We start from the raw sequence: 15,304 nt of genomic DNA, 5'->3' as shown, positions 1-15,304 counted from the left end.
ATCTCCTTTAAGGCTTTTATGTGTAGTATTGGAGCTGATAACAAGCCTACACAATCCTATGAAGTGTATTACCAAGTGCAGATACCGTACGATGAGGGGAATTCAGAAAACTCAAGAGGCATGAGATGAGCTACAAGCGCATGTATCTTATACTTGTGGTGCATCTTTGCAGGTGTGTGTGCCAGCGCTGGATTCAACACCAGCAAGGGAGCTAGAAGAAGGAAAGAGAATACACTGCTCACTAACTCTAGTAGTAAACATCATTTAAAAAAAAATATATTTACCTTTGAAGACAACAAATGGTCAAACTGTGGTGTGAGGTAGAATTTGATTCCAATCCATGCTCCATCCAGTGTCACACCACGTATCAATAGCATTATGAGAATTAAGTATGGGAATGTTGCTGTGAAATAGACCACCTAAAATTAAAAAATGGGAAAGCTGTTCCTGAGAAAAACTTTACAATGTACATTACCTCTGATATGTTCATATTGCTCTCTGTCATCATTTATCTTGGAGACCAAGAATAACTGAGAATAGTTATGGGACAAAATTTACCAATCGCTGTATGCCATACAGTTTTCTGATATACAACAGTCACAACTCATTGCACAAAAATTTGTGACTTTTTTCTGGTTTGCAACAGTGGCGTGAGCAGGAAAAAGTCATACATTTTGCCGCAAAACCCCTTTGCGACAAAATCTGTGACAAAAATACACCCAAAAAGTAGTGTAAAAACAATAATAAATGACCCCCCATAGTATTTTATAATCCATACCTTGCCTGAAGACTTCACTCCCTTAAGAATGCATAGGTACACAATGATCCAGGCCAGAAGAAGACACAGACACAGGTTCCATCGAATTTGTCCTGGATCCCCAATTCCAGAACTCCCTTGTATGTGAAGAACGTAGCGACTTCAGTGGAAGCATTGACCGTAGAAATCACAATATAGAATGGATAGATAGATATTATTGATAATGTTTGGTAACTGACAACTCTCCTCCACCCAACATTATCAGATATATCTTGTCTAGTTCTTTGGTCTTGATGATTCATAAACAATGAAGACCATTTTAAGCATCTAAGCACCCCCCACCCCCCACTCACCTCCAGTACTCTTCACTGGGGCTGACTGTGCTGCTGATGTTGATTGGCATCGCAGAGTTGCTGGCCTGGATGACATGGTGGTCCAGGCAGAGCTCAGTGTTCCACCAGTTGCCACAGTGCTCCCAGGGCAAACTGCTAGTCAGGGAGGCGAAGAGGTAGAATAAAACGTAGGCTATTATCATGTTGTAGTAGATGGCCACCAGGGCAACAATTAGCAGCATGCCCATGCCAACACCTTTAAAGTAAAGAAAAATACATAGGAGAGTCACAACTTTTGCAGCACTAAAATACTATAGCACTGTCTGAATGCTTTGCTTCACTGTGATATCATTTATTGGCATGGTACACAAAACACAGGAATATTATAAACAAGTCATTAAGATTGATAAGATGCCTTGTAGTACTGCAATACAGAATGAGAGAAAAGATGCTTAGTCTGCACATGGCATCACACTCACCTTTGAAAAGTGGACTTATTTTCCACACAGCCAGGGGTCCCAGACTGGAAAACTGGCCTAAAGACAGTTCCATGAAGAAGAGAGGGATTCCACAAATGGCCAACATGATGAAGTATGGAATTAGAAATGCCCCTGAAAGATGACAATTGTTACAGCACAGCTGGGAAGATCATTGCTAGACGGTAGGGATGGCTTCATATATTGGGTACTTACTGAGGTACATGGGGCTTTTCCTTTTTTAAGGTGATAAGTTGTTGATCACTGAAAACTCTAATTCTGGACTTCCACCTATGCCTGACACTATAGTCTAGAACATATTTTTAAGATCGATATATTGGATAGATTGAGTGTGCAAAGATAAAGGGGTTGTCCTGCCATTTATATTGATGACCTATTGTCAGGATAGGTCATCAATATCTGATCGGGGTAGGGACAGCTGTTTGAAGAAGAGGAAGCGTTCCATGAAAACCCAAACAATCCTGTCAATATCAACAGATCCAGATAACGTTTCCCTCATGTTTATGAACTCACAAGTCTAAAATGACACTCGTCCAAGTTTTTGTGTCCTCTTTGACTATATATCATGGTCCAACCTTTTAGGTACTTAAAAGGTGCCCTTGTGGTATTTTTTTAAGCCAAGTTTACATTTGTATATGACTGCTGGCAGAATCCATGTATAATGAGTGGGTATGCCATCATGTCATCACACTATATTACTAAATTTAGAAAGACTCCTACTACTGTGAAAGCCATGCTGGTGATTGCACAGTGGCACAAAAGGTGACAAAAATATTTCACACAGATCTGTTTGCTTCCTTTTATAAAATAACCGATGTGCACTGTTCAGCAGATTTTCTCTATAGCTTGTCTCTTTCTCTGCTGTGTTCTCAGGGGAAAGCTCAGGAGAGGTCAACCTGAGCTCCCTATATTAAACACTTGATCTTCACTAGACACTAAAAGAAGTGTGAACTGGGTAATAAATAAAAGAACAAAATACTTGTCGAAATGGACTATTTAGAACAAATTTAATCTGGTTTGGGGTCACTAAATTAACTGCATACATTTGGGTTATGGCCACAAACCCATACATCCCTAAAAAAGAAATAAAATATAATCCAAACTTACCAGGAGAAGAGCCTGGGACTCTTCTACAGTGGCACCAAGCTAATTTGCATAGCGTTGATGACGCCAAGGACTCTACACCTCACTTCACTTATGCATGCCCTGCATATTGGACACATGCACATTGAGGCAAGGTGACAGGTACACTTTAATTACAACTACTCCTCCATGTCCATTAGGCAAACTGGCCATTGTTTCAATCTCACAAAAGTGTCCAACTTCTTTTTATACAGTATGTTATAAGGTACAATAATTTACTGGTATCGGGCAAATAGTCTGTGATCTTAGTGTGTGGTTCCAAAATTAGATGTGATGAAAATCAGGTGCAGGCCTCTACATCATTTTGGTGGATACACCGCAGCTTCTAAATGTAAGACAGCTTCCGAGCTGTCTTACATTCACACCATTTTCTAATGGTCTAAAAAATAATTTTGCGTAGAAGTCCAAATTAAAAAATTGAGCCTTTATAGAAGATACAAACATTTTATGCCCATGGAATGCTGTTGGTATGACCACCTGAATGATGTTTATGTAATCAAAGATTGTCCGTTTATGTAATACAAGGTCATGCCAGATCTGTCAGAATGGGAGCTGCCCTTACAGAGTGCTTCTCTTTCTCCTGGTATATAAGGGGATCCGCTTCTTTATAAAGTCCATACACCTTAGTAGGGAATATGGGCAAGGGTTTTCATGGTGAGACAACCCCTTTAATATAGAGAGCAATGATTGCTACAGTGACAATCAAGTTGACAACACTTGATAGGAAAATGTTTATTACCTCCTCCATTGGTATAAGCTCTATATGGGAACCTCCAGACATTGCCCAAACCAACACAGTATCCAATGCAAGACAGGAGAAAATCTAACTTTCCCGTCCAATTTCCTCGTTCGACTGGGTATTCCATGTCCAGTTCTGCATCATCTCGATCACTAGGGGTCATCAAAAGGTCTGGGGTGACAGGCTTGGAATAATAAGAAGAAACTGTTATGGATGACTTGTCAAATATAGAAAATCATGTCAACAAACTAAAAGCTATGCACAAAACTGTATTATGCCTCGATAAGTTGGGCTTCTATAGATACATGTGTGGGTATACTCCCCTTTATGTGGCTTTTTCCAATAACCTGGGCTCCCAAAAAAAGTTAGAATTATACCCTTATGAAAGGATAATGCAATCTTAAGTATTTGTATTTTTGCTTATATAATAACTAAAAATAAAACTCACGACAAAACCAGTAATAAAAAAGCAGCTATGTGAAATCTCAGAAGCGAATGCTAATTTTTATCTGAACTGAATATGATATGATCGAATATACAATTATAGGAATAAGTGGTTAAATGGCCACTGGAAATGATGGCTTGCAGAGTGTTCTAATTGGAGCAGAAATAGCTTCCAATCTAATTATAGCATTATTTATTTATTTGCCTTTTATTCTTCATTCGGAGATAAGAAACTGTAAGAATACTCAGGCACTACAGACAGCATTATACTAGAGTATGCCCAGCACTGGAGTAAATAGAGTTATATATTGTAGAAAACATTATACACAGAATACATAACACTATGCAAAATATAAATAAACTATAGAAGTAACACATTTTCCAATGTCAGGGTTATTGAGCATCATGTGGTGATATTACATATTCATACTGTAGAGATTGTGACAAAAGCAATTCCAATTATACAAAAAAGTGAAGACAGAAGAGTAATTGTAGCTGAATCTATTATAAAAGATGATAAATTACTGATATATCACTATGTACATTATCCGTGTACTTTGACATCAGTATAGGCATTATTTTGACAGCACTATATCCATTATACCAAGACTATGACATCACTGTACCCATTATACCAATACTATGACATCACTGTATCATATATGCCAAGACTCTGACATCACTGTATCCATTATACCAAGACTATGACATCACTGTACCCATTATACCAATACTATGACATCACTGTATCATATATGCCAAGACTCTGACATCACTGTATCCATTATACCAAGGCTATGACTTCGCTGTATCCATTATCCCAAGACATGACTGTATCCATTATCCCAAGACTGACATGACTGTATCCATTATCCCAAGACTATGACATCACTGTATCCATTACCCCAGGACTATGACATCACTGTATCCATTATCCAAAGACTATGGCATTGATGGTTCCATTATTCAAAGACATCACTGTATCCATTATCCGAAGACTATTACATCACTGTATCTATTTTCCAAAGACTATGGCATCGCTGTATCCATTACTCAAAGACTATGACATGATAACATCACTGTAGTCATTATTCCTAAAATATGACATCACTGTATCCTTTATCCCAAGACTATGACATCACTGTATCTATTATCCAAAGACTATGACATCACTGTATCCATTATTCAAATACTATGACATCATAACATCACTGTAATCATTATCCCAAGACTGTGACATCACTGTATCCTTTATCCCAAGACTATGACATCACTGTATCTATTATCCAAATACTATGACATCATAACATCACTGTAATCATTATCCCAAGACTATGACATCACTGTATTTATATATATTTTTTATATTTCATAAACTGCAACTTTAACCAGTGAATTTTTTCTGTAGTTTCATCAATGTGACCAGTATCAATATGTTGCTTACGTCAGTAGAAGAAGGATTCTCAAGTGGGTGCTGCACAAAATAGACTGTTTATTGAATAGTAAAGCTAAGGCTACTTTCACACTAGCGTTCGGGGCTCCGCTTGTGAGTTCCGTTTGAAGGCTCCCACAAGTGGCCCTGAACGCATCCGTACGGGCCCAATGCATTCTGAGTGGATGCGGATCCGCTCAGAATGCATCAGTCTGGCACCGTTTGTCCTCCGCTCCGCTCAGCAGGCGGACACCCGAATGCTGCTTGCAGCGTTCGGGTGTCTGCCTGGCCGTGTGGAGCCAAACGGAGCCGTCCAGACTTGCAATGTAAGTCAATGGGGACGGATCCGTTTGAAGTTGACACAATATGGCTCAATTTCAAACGGATCCGTCCCCCATTCACTTTCAATGTAAAGTCTGGACGGATCCGTCTGAGTAACTTTCACACTCAGAATTTTTTCTAAAATATAATGCAGACGGATCCGTACTGAACGGATCCCAACGTCTGCATTATAGGAGCGGATCCGTCTGTGCAGACACCAGACGGATCCGCTCTGAACGCAAGTGTGAAAGTAGCCTTAAAATTACATATAAAATAATAAAAACTGGACATAAAAACTAAGAAATAGAAAAGGGGGAAATGTTGATCCTCTCATAATGCGTTTTGATAGTGGGCCGCCACCTTCCACACATAAGCTTATCTGAGAAAGGTGGCGGCTCGCTGCCAAAACATCTTATGAGCTGATCAACATTTCCTCTCATCTATTTCTTAGTTTTTATGTCCAGTTTTTATTATTTTATATGCAATTTTTAGCTTTACTACTCAATAAACAGTCCCTTTTGTGAAGCGCTCTCTTGAGCACCCTTCTTCTACTTACTATGGTAAACCCTTCTAATTTGTGGGTCCTTTCTTACCCTGGCGATTATGCACTAGGGGAGCACCCTCTCTTCTCTATTTCATGGTATCAATATGTTCTGACATCACTGTGTGCATTATTCCATCACTTTGTATGTTATCCTGTACAGTGACATTATTGTGTGAGTTTTGCCAGCCAGCTAGCATAAAGACACATGACAAGAACTGAGGACTAAAATAATCATATGATTTTCAGGTTCTGAACTTAAAGGGGTTATCCGGGAATTAAGAAAATAAAATTACTAAAAATACTTAAATATTACTTTATTATAAAATATATTCCCAAATACCTTTCAGCAGTTATAATGGTGAGTTTTGTAATGAAGCAATCATCAGGGGGAAATAAAATGGTCACCGTCCAAGTACAGATAGAACCTGGCCTAATCCTACAGGAGGACAAGTTACTTCACAACACTGAGGTAAAGAGCTGCTTGTCAGAGATTATGATCCTTGTGGCAAAACCAACCTCGCCACTGGGTTTTGGAGGGGCCTGGCTACCAGCCTCTTGCCTCAGGATTATGGCCCATACTAACTTTAAAGGAGAAGACAGACCGGCCGCACAGCTTAAATCTGTCTTTGGAATTGTATTTTATGTTATGTGAGGGTACCCAGATAGCTAATTTTATTGTATTCGTGTAGTCTGAGTGCCATTCACCTAATAATATGCACTCAGACTTGAGCTATCTGGGGATATGTTAAATGTCTGTGTTTACTGTAAGGGTTGTGACATTGTATGTTTAAATGGTGATTTCTGTCCTGTTGTCCCCACGTGTGTATTGGCGATTTCCCTTTTTCCTGAGAGATAATTGAATTACTCCTAGGGTGTCTCCAGGGCAGAGAGGAGGAAACCATGATGCATTGTGGGGATGTATTGTGTCTGTGTATCCTGAATTGCTGCATATCTGTTCTGTGTCACAGTCTTCCATCTGGTCCCCTAGGGGAGTGTCCACAAGATGGGGACCTGCATAAATACGGGCTGGTAGCCGTCAATAAAGAGTGCCTGTTTTATCCTTCATCATGTTGAGGCTGGTGTTTGGGTAACTGATCAACACTGGGGGATTGCTATACGCTGAAGATTTGTTATACTCCCCTGGCATAACTACTAGCTCTTGTAAGAGCTGCTCCTGCTCCCTGGCTGTAGGAGAGGTTCACCCACTGGAGCCTGGAGCCTTGTCGTAGGTCCAGGGTGGGTAGGAGACGGTGAGGCCTCAACCAAGCTTTGGCGGTTAGTGGGGTCTGCAGCGCTTCCGGTGTCAAGTGGAGTGCTTGGAGACCTCGGGAAGCACTAGGAGCATCTAACGACGGAGGTACCCGGTCGGGGTGCTAGGAGATCCGTTATATTTGGCGGCAAGCAGTGGGATGGCATCCTAGTGTGAGGAGAAGCAGCTCGGAGACACCGTTCGTGGAGTTTATTGAGGGCAACCCTAGTATCCGTACAGCGCCCCTGGCTACAGCAGGATGGAATCGGCTAGTCTTCAAACAGCGTTCCACTACGATGAGGAAGACCTGGATGGCCAGGATGCATTAAGGAAAGACATCTGGTGCCAGGCCCTGGGTAATGTACAATACCAGCGAGGTGAGAGTCTCCCCAGTGTAGAGCAGCGATTGCAGAAGCAAGTGGCCCTGTGGATGCCCTTCCTGGAAGAGCAGCCCCTGGAGGAATGGGTGAAGGAACTAGAGCACCGATTATGGCAGGAGCTATGTTTGGAGGAGGCCTACCTGGCGCTCTGGTGGTATATGGCACAGTATATACCCTGGACAGCTGAGCATGACAAGCCAGAGGGAGAGGAGTTTTATGGTCCTGGCTTGTTATGGGAGTCCTTTGCAGAGCCTGACTTCGGGAGCCCTGCACAGTCCAGACTTCAGAACATCTTCTACGAGAGGGAGGCTAGACAGGATTGGGATGACCCCCACGAGGTAGAGAAAGACCTGGCTCACCTAGCAACCCTAGAGTAGGAACTGGAGCAGGACTACAGAGATCTCTTCCACTCCATTGAGAGGGCTCAGCGAGACCCAGGTCCAGAGCCCTTCAGCTGGGAGGATATTGTGGAGGTTTACTGGGAGGACCCGACTGAAGTATCCCCTGCTTCAGTACCAGCTACACAGGTAGGGGACCTCATAGACTGGTCCTGGGGGAACCTCATATGGCAGGTGGAGATGGGACCGAGGTCTCTCCACTGGCCCTACAGAGATGCTGGGCAGTCGGCCCAAATCCCCAATGGCAGACGGAGTTTCAGGGGGTAGGGACAGTTGGTCCTGCTCCCCAGCGGCAGTGTACTTTGAAGGGAAAGGAGACAACCGGTCTCTCTCCCCAACCACAGGGGGACAGCACCCCTAACTCCAATGATGCAGATGGGACCTCAGTCTCTGCACCAGGCCTACCGGGATGCTGGACGGCCGGTACAGAGTTCCCACCGACCCCGCAGGAATGCCAGGAGGAGGAGGAGGTAAGCGATCCCTCCTCTCCACAGCTGATCCGCAACAAGGTCCTGGGGGTAGGATTCCCTGACCCCATCCCAGCGGAAGAGCTGGCATCTGGGAAGAGCGCAGTTGGCCTCTGTTCTCCTCTATCCTCTTCTCCAGAGGCTGACTCCACACAGGCTTCCCCAGCGGAAGAGCTGGCATCGGGGCAGAACACAGTTGGCCTCTGCCCTCCCCTATGCCCTTCTCCAGAGCCGGACATCCCACAGGCTACCCCAGCGGAAGAGCTGGCATTTGGGCAGAGCATAGTTGTCCTCTGCCCTCCTCTATCCTCTTCTCGAGAGGCTTACTCCACACCGGCTTCCCCATCGTAAGAACTGGCATCTGGGCAGAACACAGTTGGCCACTGCCCTCCCCTGTCCTCTTCTCCAGATGCTGACTTTCCACAGGCTACCCCAGCGGAAGCACTGGCATCTGGGCAGAGCGCAGTCGGCCTCTGCCCTCCCCTATCCTCTTCTCCAGAGCCGGACTTCCCACAGGCTACCCCAGCAGAAGAGCTGGCATCGGGGCAGAGCGCAGTCGGCCTCTGCCCACCAAGTACCTACAGCTCAAAGCTAGAGAGCAACAAGGAAGCAAGAAGTAGCAGATGCCCCGTCAACAGCTGGGGACATAAAGAGCCAGGCCCCAAAATTCAACAGGTCCAGTATTGGGTTGTGGGTGGACTGCCAGACTAACTCAGATACCGACCGGCATGAGGTCAGGTATTTGGTTAGTCTTCCCTGGGAGGGGGAGATGTGTGGTGAAACCTACCTCGCCACTGGGTTTTGGAGGGGCCTGGCTACCAGCCTCTTGCCTCAGGATTATGGCCCATACTAACTTTAAAGGAGAAGACAGACCGGCCTCACAGCTTAAATCTGTCTTTGGAATTGTATTGTATGTTATGTGAGGGTACCCAGATAGCTAATTTTATTGTATTCGTGTAGTCTGAGTGCCATTCACCTAATAATATGCACTCAGACTTGAGCTATCTGGGGATATGTTAATTGTCTGTGTTTACTGTAAGGGTTGTGACATTGTATGTTTAAATGGTGATTTCTGTCCTGTTGTCCCCACATGTGTATTGGCGATTTCCCTTTGTCCTGAGAGATAATTGAATTACTCCTAGGGTGTCTCCAGGGCAGAGAGGAGGAAACCATGATGCATTGTGGGGATGTATTGTGTCTGTGTATCCTGAATTGCTGCATATCTGTCCTGTGTCACAGTCTTTCATCTGGTCCCCTAGGGGAGTGTCCACCAGTTGGGGACCTGCATAAATGCGGGCGGGTAGCCCTCAATAAAGAGTGCCTGTTTTATCCTTCATCATGTTGAGGCTGGTGTTTGGGTAACTGATCAACACTGGGGATTGCTATACGCTGAAGATTTGTTATACTCCCCTGGCATAACTACTAGCTCTTGTAAGAGCTGTTCCTGCTCTCTGGCTGTAGGAGAGGTTCACCCACTGGAGCCTGGAGCCTTGTCGTAGGTCCAGGGTGGGTAGGAGACGGTGAGGCCTTAACCAAGCTTCGGTGGTTCGTGGGGTCTGCAGCGCTTACAGTGTCAAGTGGAGTGCTTGGAGACCTCGGGAAGCACTAGGAGCATCTATCGACGGAGGTACCCGGTCGGGGTGCTAGGAGATCCGTTACAATCCTGAAAAAAGTTTAATATGATCTTAAGCTGAATCTCTGTAGGAATGTAGAACATAAGGAGACATAAAGTACAGAGAGGAGGGTGGAGTGTGGTTAATGAGCAGCAGCACTTGTATGCAGTCTCCATTACCACAGCAACACATTACCACAGTCTGTCCTGTCCGTCCTCCCTGGCTCCATTCCTACAGAGATTAATCTGAAGATCTTTTTACTATGTTCAGGATCATAATCCCTGACAAGCAGAGCAGAGAGGAGGATGAGGCAGCTCATTACCTCAGTGATGTGAAGTAACTTGTCCTCCTGTGTGATTAGGACAGGTTTGGTGTACTAATAGGACGGCAGCCATTTTATTTCCCCTGATGATTGCTCCCTAGACAAAACAAGACATTATAACTAATAAAAGGTATTTTGGGATACTTCTATAATAAAGTAAAATTTAAGGATTTTCATTTTCTTAATTCCCAGAGAACCCCTTTAAGTGCTGTTGATGATAGTCCTACTGGAGTTGAGCCCAGATATAGACAAATAGACAGACAGATAGATGATAGACATCAGATGGACAGATAGAGACACAGTTTTTTCCCCTTCAGATAGAATTGGATTGAGAATTTTATTTCATATTTCCTGTGAATAGAGCAGATAGTGCTAGCAATTCTAAAGTGAAAATTTCTGTCATTTATTTCCTCTCACAGATTGCTGGGCTGCCCTTTTACCAGCAAGTTGTTCTACAACTGTGCCGTCTACTGCTTTGTTTCCATGGAGACATACTAAAACAGCTGATCTAACACATGTGCATGTGTGAGGGTGTATTTATATATACAGTCTGCTACCATATTGCAATGCAAAGATGTTCTATATAAGTTGTTTTACTGCTAAGATGCACATCTATCTATCCATCTATTCTATCTATTATCTATCTATCTCATATCTATCTATTCTATCTATTATCTATCTATTTATCTTTCATCTCATATCTATCATCTTATATCTATCTATCTTTCTATCTATCTATCTATCTATCTATCTATCTCTTATCTATCTATTATCTATGTATCAATCAATCAATCTATCTATCTATTATGTATATGTCTAATCTTTCCCATATCTACATATCTATTATCTATCTATCTCATATCTATCTATTCTATCTATTATCTATTTATCTTTCATCTCATATCTATCATCTTATATCTATCTATCTATCTATTATGTATCTGTCTAATCTGTCACATATCTACATATCTATTATCTATCTATCTTATATCTATCTATTCTATCTATTTTCTATTTATCTTTCATCTCATATCTATCATCTTATATCTATCTATCTATATATCTCTTATCTATCTATTACCTATGTATCAATCAATCAATCAATCAATCTATCTCTCTATCTATTATGTATCTGTCTAATCTGTCCCATATCTACATATCTATCTATCTATCTATCTATCTATCTATCTATCTATTATCTATGTAGCTATGTATCAATCTATCTATCTCAAATCTATCTATCTCATATATATTTATTTATCTATCTATTATCTATCTATTCTGCTTTCTATCTATCTATCTATCTATCTATCTATCTATCTATCTATCTCATATCTATCTATCTATCTATCTATCTCATATCTATCTATCTATCTATCTCATATCTATCTATCTAGGAATTTGGCTCAATAGTCAGATTCAAGTCAGGCTTTTTTAGAGTATTAAATAAAATGTAGTATAAAATAACTTGCAATTGATGTAGAGTTAAATCCACACTGCTGACATAGAATGTATATTGGTACACGAGGACGGCAGATGTTCTGTAAGGGTATGTCTGGGCCTATATTTCAAGTCTTCCATTCCATATTTTAAGAGGAAAAAACCCTTACATGTGTAAGACACACCTATAGCTATGCTATATATGACTGAGAGGTACAGATATGAGCGGGTTCTCTTGGGGTTTGCTGCTGTAAGAAGACTGACAAGACGATAAGACAGTCAAAGAGTCCTGAGAAGGGTCTTTGACTTTCTACATGATGCCTTTAGGCTGAGTTCACATCAGCATTCAGCCTTTCTGATCTTCTGCTCCGTTATTGTCACGCCTACAATTTTTCAACAGTGGATCTCAACCGCGGAGTTAATTAGGACCAATCAGATATGAATCTCAGGCGTCACTCACAACCTTAACGGCGAGTTTGAGATTCTACCATCACGTGGTCAAAAGGAAACAACTCTGGTCGGCACAGTACTATTGCTTCATAGACTGCGGGTTGGGGTTAGTATACTAGTGTGCGGTAGGTGTCGCGGGGTTAATAGAGGCCACTCAGCAGGAAACCTACACCGTTATCTTAGCCTATGTATGTAAGGAGACGTGCTCTCTGACAGAGAGGGTACTTGCGGTTGGCAGCGGCCTTGCGATGGTGGAGACTCCGCTGCGGACTGTAGCTTCAGGGCAGAGTGGGTCCGTCTCCTAGATGGTATTGCGGAGGTGAGAAGGATTGGAGTATTGAGCGGATCCGTCCTCCGGATTGCAGCGGGGTAGCTGGAGCGGGTCTGGTGGTGGAGCGGAACCGTTCCTCAGGTGGTAGCTGGAGCGGGTCCGGTGGTGTTGCGGATCCGTGCCGCAGATGATAGCGTGGTAGCTGGAGCGGGTCCGGTGGTGGTGCGGATCCGTTCCGCAGATGATAGCGTGGTAGCTGGAGCGGGTCCGGTGGTGGTGCGGATCCGTTCCGCAGATGATAGCGTGGTAGCCGGAGCGGGTTTGGTGGTGCAAGGATCGGTTCCCAGGTGTCCTGTACATAGGTGGTGAGGCAGCAGGCGAACTGACTACAATCACAGCACGCCATGCCGCCTCACCAGCCCCTTTAAATCAGAACCAGGAAGTACAAGAGGACCTTCTGATTGGTCCGGATGACTTCCGCGTTCCACCGTGGAACGCAGTCGCCGCGTCACAAGCTGGAGCTGGTGCATCTTCCGCGTTCCACGGTGGAACGCAAGGACCGCAGCAGGCAAGGCAAAGGCCGTCGCGTCGGCGGCATTACAGTATCCCCCCCCCAAAGGAACGCCTCCGGAGTTCTCCCTGGGAGTAGGCCGATCAGGATACCTACGATGGAACAAACGGGTCAATCTAGGAGCATGTACGTCCCGCGAGTCTTCCCAAGAATCATCCGCAGGAGTATAACCCTTCCATCTTATGAGATACTGTATAGATAATCCCCTTTTACGGGAGTCGAGTATTTTGTCGACTTCGTACTCAACCTCACCCTGGACCTGAATTGGGGGGCCAGGGGGGAAGGCTCTAAGGGGGAGTCGGTTAGGTTTGTACGGTTTAAGCAAGGACACATGGAAGGAGGGATGGATTTTCCAGTCGGGAGGAAGAGTTAGGCGAACCGCATTTTGATTCAGGACTCTCTCGATGGGAAATGGGCCGATGTACTGGCGACCGAGTTTCCTAGCGGGTACGTTAAGGCGGAGATTTCTCGTCGACAACCACACCATGTCTCCCACACAGTATGCGGGGGGATTAGAGTGTCGAGTATCATAATGTCTTTTTTGTCGCTCCTTTGCGGTCTTTAGGTTATCTTGTAGTGTAAGGGAAGTCTCTCTTAGACATTCGAGATAGTCCTGAACTGCAGGAACGTTCCCGGGTAAGTAATCAGGAGGCAGGTTGGTGGGGTGGAAACCGTAGTTTGCATAGAAGGGGGAGTATTGAGTGGAGGAGTTCATTGAATTGTTGTATGCAAACTCGGCCAGAGGCAGTAGCTCGAACCAGTCATCTTGGAGATGACTGCAATAGCATCGAATGTATTGTTCTAGACACTGGTTTACACGCTCTGTTTGGCCGTTAGTTTGCGGGTGGTATGCGGTCGACATTCTGTGATCAATTTGGAGGGCTGTGCAAAGTGCCTTCCAAAATTTTGATATAAACTGACTGCCCCTGTCGGAAATAATTGTGGAAGGTAACCCGTGCAATCGAAGGACTTGACTGAGGAAAGTTTGGGCGGTTTCTTTTGATGATGGTAATTTTTTAAGCGGGGAGAAGTGAGCCATTTTGGTTAATAGGTCGACAGTAACCATGATGGTGTTACAACCCTCTGAGCGAGGGAGGTCGACTATAAAATCGACAGATACCACCTGCCAAGGTCTGGTGGGTGTTTCCAGTGACATCAGTAACCCATAGGGAGGCTTTCTGTCGGTTTTGGTAGAGGCGCAGACATCGCAGGTGGAGACATATTCGTGGATGGATTTGGTCATGTCTGGCCACCAGAATTTTCTGCGTAGAAGCTCCAAGGTTTTGGTGATGCCTGGGTGGCCCGCTAGAGGTGTGTCATGCATGAGTTGAATGACAGAAGGTTGCATTCTGGGAGGAACGTAAAGTTTGTCATTTTTGAAAAGGAATCCATCGGTTGTTGTCAACCCCGGAGGAGCAGGAGGGTCCCCTTCAGAGGGAGTATGTTTTAAGAGCTCCTTGAATTTCGTGGCGAGACCCACGAACCGGTTTGCCGGAAGTAGTAAGGAAGGAGGTTCTGTGTCAGTACTCTCCTCGTATAACCTGGAGAGGGAGTCAGCCTTTGTGTTTTTGGAACCTGGTCTGTAAGATATATGGAAGTCAAAACGATCAAAGAAAAGGCTCCACCGTACTTGTCTTGCCGACATGGTTTTACAAGTTTTGAGGAACTGTAAATTGCGGTGGTCAGTGTAGATCATGATGGGATGTTTGGTTCCTTCCAAAAGATGTCTCCAGTTGCCTAAGGCATCCTTAATGGCTAACAGCTCTTTTTCCCCTATGGGGTAATTTTTCTCAGCAGTGTTAAGAGTTCGGGAGTAGTATGCAACTGGGTGCAAGGGTTCAGAAAGGGACGGTTGTTGCGATAGAACTGCTCCAATGGCGAGGTGGGAAGCATCCACCTCTAGAACAAAATGGAAATCGGGGTTGGGCAATTGG

At 43.9% G+C, this 15,304-nt stretch overlaps 1 protein-coding gene across 1 annotated transcript in view; it reads right to left on the bottom strand.

The window, feature by feature from the left end:
- Nucleotides 1-15,304, bottom strand: part of SLC6A7 (solute carrier family 6 member 7) — a 115,052-nt gene that overhangs the window by 78,430 nt on the left and 21,318 nt on the right. Inside the window, exons 2-6 of the mRNA XM_044277870.1 lie at nucleotides 3,469-3,652; nucleotides 1,569-1,700; nucleotides 1,111-1,345; nucleotides 779-917; nucleotides 285-419 (exon numbers count right to left, since the gene is read on the bottom strand). Coding sequence (XP_044133805.1) covers nucleotides 285-419; nucleotides 779-917; nucleotides 1,111-1,345; nucleotides 1,569-1,700; nucleotides 3,469-3,652 — 825 coding nt within the window. The remainder of the gene's footprint in view (nucleotides 1-284; nucleotides 420-778; nucleotides 918-1,110; nucleotides 1,346-1,568; nucleotides 1,701-3,468; nucleotides 3,653-15,304) is intronic.

This window comes from Bufo gargarizans, chromosome 2 (assembly GCF_014858855.1).
Source record: "Bufo gargarizans isolate SCDJY-AF-19 chromosome 2, ASM1485885v1, whole genome shotgun sequence".
Taxonomy (NCBI): Eukaryota; Metazoa; Chordata; class Amphibia; order Anura; family Bufonidae; genus Bufo; species Bufo gargarizans.
This window is presented reverse-complemented; position numbering and strand designations above follow the sequence as displayed.